General features: G+C 52.6%; 2 protein-coding genes across 2 annotated transcripts in view; one reads left to right on the top strand and one right to left on the bottom strand.

Moving 5' to 3' along the window:
* Positions 1–5566, top strand: part of arid1ab (AT-rich interactive domain 1Ab) — a 54978-nt gene extending 49412 nt beyond the window's left edge. The window contains 8 exon segments of the mRNA XM_087175830.1: positions 387–519; positions 988–1163; positions 1259–1388; positions 1489–1608; positions 1752–1848; positions 2039–2858; positions 3004–3134; positions 3229–5566. Coding sequence (XP_087031956.1) covers positions 387–519; positions 988–1163; positions 1259–1388; positions 1489–1608; positions 1752–1848; positions 2039–2858; positions 3004–3134; positions 3229–5151 — 3530 coding nt within the window. The 3' untranslated portion in view covers positions 5152–5566.
* A 44-nt stretch (positions 5567–5610) lies between these two features.
* LOC111660083 (uncharacterized) overlaps positions 5611–6239 on the bottom strand; it is a 10730-nt gene continuing 10101 nt past the window's right edge. Inside the window, exon 5 of the mRNA XM_087175829.1 lies at positions 5611–5652. Coding sequence (XP_087031955.1) covers positions 5611–5652 — 42 coding nt within the window. The remainder of the gene's footprint in view (positions 5653–6239) is intronic.

The following is a 6239-nucleotide window of genomic DNA, read 5'->3' as shown; positions in this document are numbered from 1 at the left end:
GGGGGGGGGTGTTGGTGGTGAAGAGGTTGGCATGCTGCGATGAGCTGGAGGATTCAACATTTTTCGCTGGCTGTGCACTCGAAAGCCAGTCAGCTTGACACAAACTGTGTTCCTCTGTGCAGCACTCAGGAATTTCTTAATGGGATTTAGGATTGCCAAAAGCAGCATGTGTTCCCGAAAGCCCCCAGCAGCGCTTAGCCCATCCACAAGGCCATCCCGCCTGACTATCAACTATCAACTCTCGCATTTAGGAGGGGAAGAGATGAGGATGAGCGAGGAGGGAGGGAGGAGGGTGTTCTTTGAATTCTTAGGAATCTTTGGATTTTACAAACCGGAGGACTCGATCGGTGTTTCCGAAATACTCAGTGTGTGTCTTTGTTTTGCAGCTGGTTCTGGATCCCTGCAAGGACCCCAGACTCCTCAGTCCACCAGTAGTTCGATGGCAGAGGGGGGAGACCTGAAGCCCCCCACCCCAGCGTCCACCCCGCACACACAAATGCCTCCAATGCCTGGCGTCAGGTACGACGAGTTAGAGGTCACAATATTGCTGTTCTGTGACGCTAACAGCCAATCAACTTGTTTATAAGTGTTATAGAAACTGTTTAGATTATGTGTTTTAAGTTTGGAAAGTGACTGTAGTAAAACACTGAAACCATGACAGCTATATAAGATAAAAGTTCAATATTATCACTGCACATGGTCCCTACAACTTTGAATGTTTTGAAATGTATGGAAGGAAAAAGAAACGATGTAATTGGCTGTAATTCTTAGTTAGCAATAGTTTTAGAGCGCTGTTATTTCTCATATCTTGAACTTATAATATTGGATCCTTTTGGGCACCAAGGCACAACATTCAAAACAAGAAATTGACAAGACTTTCAGAACAAACTGTGCAGGAGTCGTGATCGTATCGGAATTTAAAAAATCTATATGAACCAAAGAATTCAACATCAACATGTTACTAACGAGCCTCCTGCCCTCCCGTAGGAGTAGCGTGAATCTGCAGGACCCTTTTGCTGATGGCGGAGACCCAGCGTTTTCAAGAAGGAACGCCATGACTCCCAACTCTCAGGGCTACCAGCCTGGGATGGGTGGCCCAGAGATGATGGGTCGGATGGGTCCCTACGAGTCCAACAAGGACCCCTTCGGTGGCATGAGGAAAGGTGAGAGCGTCCGCCAACCCGCTGAATCAGACGATGTGAGGAGGTTCTGTTGGAGCGGAAACCAACAATGTTCTGTGTTTGTTTTTGTTTTAAAGCTGGAGAGCAGTTCATGCCGCCAGGCCCCAACAGTGGGATGGGAGAACAGTACAACAGAGGCCCACCAGGCCCCATGGGCAACATGCAGCTGGGCCAGAGGCAACAGTACCCGTACGGCTACGACCGAAGGTAAACGTGCGACGCTACTCTCCCAACATCTGTTCCAGTCTCCTTTTTTATTTTTTTTTTAAAGTCAGAATCAACTGATGAGTGTTTGTTGGGTTTACAGACAGGAGCCAGGCATGGGCCCTGACGGCAGCATGGGACCGGGAGCTCCCCAGCCCAACATGATGCCTTCTGGAGCTGATACAGGGATGTACTCGCCCAGCCGCCCTCCGCCACAGCAACGGTCAGTAACGACTCGGCGCCGAGATCGGTCTGTATTAAGCAGAGAGTGATGGAGTCTCATCGTTTTGAACTTTATACTAAAACTGTCAGTGCACTTACTGAGAGGAAGAAAAATGGTGTGAACTTTTTTGTTATTGTTCTCAGGCATGAGTCCTATACCAATCAGTACCCTGGCCAGGGAGCTCCCCCTGGTGGCCCATATCCAAATCAACAGCCAGGGATGTACCCACAGCAGCAACCGGTGAGAACATTTTGTTCGGCGTTTGCAAAACTCCTATTTCGACTTGATTTCCTCTTTATTTTTTTACATTTCCCGAATGCAGAGTAGATTTACTCCTTATAGCAGAGTTTCTTATCTGTGCTGACATTAAAATTTAATGTATATAGGTTCTGTTTTATTGAGTATAACGCTGAATGTCGTCTGTTGACAGAACTACAAGCGTCCGGTCGATGGCGGGTACGGTCCTCCTGCAAAGCGCCATGAGGGAGAAATGTACAATGTCCCGTACAGTGGTCAGCAGCAGCCAGGACCACAGTCCACTGGGCCCCAGGCCCAACAGGACATGTATAACCAGTATAACGCGTACCCAGGAGGGGACCGCAGACCACCAGGCCCACAGAACCAGTTCCCCTTCCCTTTTGGTCGGGACCGAGGGCCGTCATCTGCAGGCCCAAACTCCCAGTCTCCGATGCCTCCGCAGATGATGGCGAGCCCCATGCCCCCGGGCCCTGATGGCCCCCAAGGCCCAATGTGGCAGGGCCGCACTGAGATGGGATATCCCAACTACCCTAACCGACAGGGACCTCCCGTACCAGGCCAGGGCCCCGGCTACCACGCCATGAACCGCTCAGAGGAGATGATGCCGTCAGACCAACGCATGAACCACGAGGGCCAGTGGCCTGGCCATGTCAACCAGCGGCAGCCGCCATTTGGCCCCGGTGGTTCCGGACCTCCCATGACCAGACCCCTGCCATCCACCTACCAGACTTCCCAGAACCACATTCCTCAGGTGTCGAGCCCAGCGCCCATGCCCCGGCCCATGGAGAGCAGGACGTCGCCCAGCAAGTCCCCTTACATGCATCCGGGCATTAAAGTGCAGAAAGCCGGACCTCCAGTTCCCGCCTCGCACATCGGCCAGGCCCCCGTGCAGCAACCCATGATCAGACGAGACGTGGCCTTCCCTCCGGGCTCGATCGAGGCCTCCCAACCCCACCTGAAGCCCCGCAGGCGGCTCACCATGAAAGACATCGGTACAGAACCTTTGCTTCAAACCTCTCAACATATTCACTAGATCTAAACAATAAACGGAGTGCTGGACTAGAGGACACAGCTGTACAGATACAGATCAGATACAGGCTGAGTCACTGACGGATTCTTGTTTTCGTCTTTTCTCAGGCACTCCCGAGGCTTGGAGAGTGATGATGTCACTAAAGTCGGGCTTACTAGCTGAAAGCACCTGGGCCTTGGACACCATTAACATTCTACTGTACGATGACAGCAGCATTTCTACTTTTAACTTATGCCAGGTGAGTCTCGTACGTCTGTTTAGTTTGCATTAACACAACTTTTTTCCCACGCGACTGTTTTGGTGACGTGGTATCGTCTTTTGGTTTTTCTCAGCTGCCCGGATTCCTGGAGTTGGTGGTCGAGTACTTCAGACGCTGCCTCATCGAGATCTTTGGCATCCTAAAGGAGTACGAAGTAGGGGACCCCGGCCAGCGCACCCTCATAGACCCCAACGCTGCTGAGGACTCTGACGACGAGATTCCGATGCCAGACGATGAGGAGATGGACACGGACGAAGAGGACGAGGACGAGGAGGAGGCGGAGGAGTCAAAGGCCAATCCCGACAGCTCTTCACTGGTCCAGGTGAAACAGGAGGAGGAGGGCTCCCAGAAGGACAAGTCTTCAGAGGATGAGGAAGAGGAGAAGGAAAGGGAGTCTTCTGTCAAGGAACCCAATACCTCTACCTCAGGGTCCTTCCCGGACCCCAACCTCCACTCGGAAAAGCCCAAGCAGGCGAGCAAGTTCGATAAACTCCCCATCAAGGTGGTGCGGAAGAAGAATCCCTTCCTGGTCAACCACTCGTCCAAGCTTGGGCAGCGGCAGAGCTTTGACAGCGGCTTGATACACTGGAGCATCGGCGGGGGCGACACTACCGAACACATCCAGACCCACTTCGAGAGTCGGATGGACCTCCTCAAGCAGCGGAAACGCACGCCGACAGCCACCGAGAGCCGCAAAAAGGTCCAGGTGCTCGAGATGGCAACGGAAAACCCTGAGAAATCCAAGTCCAATGGGGAAGATAAACCTCGGCAGCAGCCACCCCAGTCCTCCGAACCTCAGAAGTCTCCGGCGGAGAAGACCTCTCCTCCTCTTCCCATCGGCGCACCAGTCACTGCCACCATCGATGACGTACTATCTGCCCGCCCGGGGTCAGTCACAGAGGAAGTAGTTCGTGGAGGCGCGGAGGAGCAGAAGGAAAACGGCAAATACCTGTTCAGCATCAACCCTGAGCTCCAGAGCCGCCGCAACATCAAAATCCTGGAAGACGAGCCTCACAGCAAGGACGAGACGCCGCTCAGCACCGCGTCCGACTGGCAGGACTCGCTAGCTCGGCGCTGCATCTGCATCTCCAACATCGTGCGCAGCCTCTCCTTCGTCCCGGGTAACGACCAGGAGATGTCTAAACACCCAGGCCTCCTGCTGCTGCTGGGCCGCCTGGTGCTGCTCCACCACAGGCACCCCGAGCGCAAACAGGCGCCGGTCACCTACGAGAAGGAGGAGGAGGAAGACGAAGGCGTCAGCTGCGAGAGAGACGAGTGGTGGTGGGACTGTCTTGAGGTGTTAAGGGAGAACTGCTTGGTCACTCTGGCGAACATCTCAGGCCAGCTGGACCTTTCTATCTACCCGGAGAGTATATGCCTGCCGCTGCTGGATGGCCTGCTCCACTGGGCGGTCTGCCCCTCGGCGGAGGCCCTGGACCCCTTCCCAACGCTGGGGCCCCACGGCTCACTTTCCCCCCAGAGACTGGTTCTCGAGACCCTCAGCAAGCTCAGCATCCAGGACAACAACGTCGACCTCATTCTGGCAACGCCGCCCTTCAGCCGCTTGGAGAAGCTCTACGGCTCGCTGGTGCGTCTGGTCGGCGAGCGTAAGGTGGCCGTCTGCCGGGAAATGGCGGTCGTCCTGTTGGCCAACCTGGCCCAGGGCGACAGCTTGGCGGCGCGGGCTATTGCTGTGCAGAAAGGCAGCGTGGGTAACCTGCTTGGCTTCCTGGAGGACAGCCTAGCCGCCACGCAGTACCAGCAGAGCCAGAGCTCCCTGCTACAAATGCAGGGCGCGCCCCAGTTTGAGCCCACCAGCGTGGACATGATGCGGCGGGCGGCCCGGGCCCTGCACGCCCTGGCTAAAGTAGAGGAAAACCACTCAGAGTTCACTTTGTACGAGTCGCGGCTACTGGACGTCTCAGTGTCCCCACTTATGAACTCTCTGGTGTCCCAAGTGATCTGTGACGTACTATTTCTGATTGGCCAGTCATGACAGCCGTGGGGAGGTTTCAGCTCTGCCTCTTTCCGTTCCCCTCACCCCCTCCCCTCCCTTTTTTTTTTTTCTTTTTTTTTGTGTGTGTGTGAGTGTGTGTGTGTGTGTGTGTGTGAGTGTATGTCTGTTGCGTGTGAGTGAAAAGAGCAAAACTGACTGTCCTTTTTTTTTTTTTTTTTTTTTTTAATTTATGCAAAATCACCTCGGATTCCACTGTCTTTCTACCCCTGCTTCTCACTAAAAGGAAGGAATATCATGAAGTAGCTGTGGATTTTAAAAAATAAAAAGGCGTCTGAAATGGAAAGATTACTGGCAACGAAGAGCAGATTTGGGACCCAGGCATAGGACAGAGTGCGCTGCCCTGCGGGGGAAAAAAAAAAAAAAAAAAGGACTTGTTTTTTAATGAAAAGAAAAATCTCCAGAAAAAAGAAAAAACTGTAACCAAAGTTGCTGTCTCGTTTACAGTGAGTTTTGGGGGATACGTGTGCTCGCTTCCTCCCTCTGGGGGTCGGCAGGGAGGGGAGAGGGCACGGACTAAACAATATTATGGTTCATGTTCGGAGGCTACATAGACGCGCGCACGGACTGTGGTGTGGTATAATTGCTGTAACTTTGGATGCTATATACTCAGCCCCACAGGAACCACATTATTGGCTGTGAACAGACATCTGTCATGGGAGGCCTGTGCAGTAGATTGTAGGACTTTTTTCTGTACTGTACACCTTAAAAACTGTAAACATACTGTAATAATACTGTTTCACACTGAGATACGCTGGCTTGGCAGCAAACTGTAGTTTTTAAAAACAGTTTTAGTTAATGTCGAGAGAGAAAACGGCTTTCCCCCCAAAGTATGGTGAACCTACAACACCCCGACCTCTTCTCTTTGTCCCTTGATTGTATGACTTGACCCTTATATTAAAAAGTCACCTCTTTAGGACTGGTCCTCAACTCTAGATGCAGTCCAAGCTGCAGTGTATATATGATGTTGTACATTACACTTCTCTCTCTCTCTCTTTCTCAACTTCTGTTGCTCTTCACCATTTTTAATCTTTGACAATTACAAGTCCCCACCTACCCCCCCCCACCCC

This window comes from Seriola lalandi, unplaced genomic scaffold (genome assembly GCF_002814215.2).
Source record: "Seriola lalandi dorsalis isolate HSWRI2012SDOR001 ecotype SW California unplaced genomic scaffold, Sedor1 jcf7180002054505, whole genome shotgun sequence".
Taxonomy (NCBI): Eukaryota; Metazoa; Chordata; class Actinopteri; order Carangiformes; family Carangidae; genus Seriola; species Seriola lalandi.
This window is presented reverse-complemented; position numbering and strand designations above follow the sequence as displayed.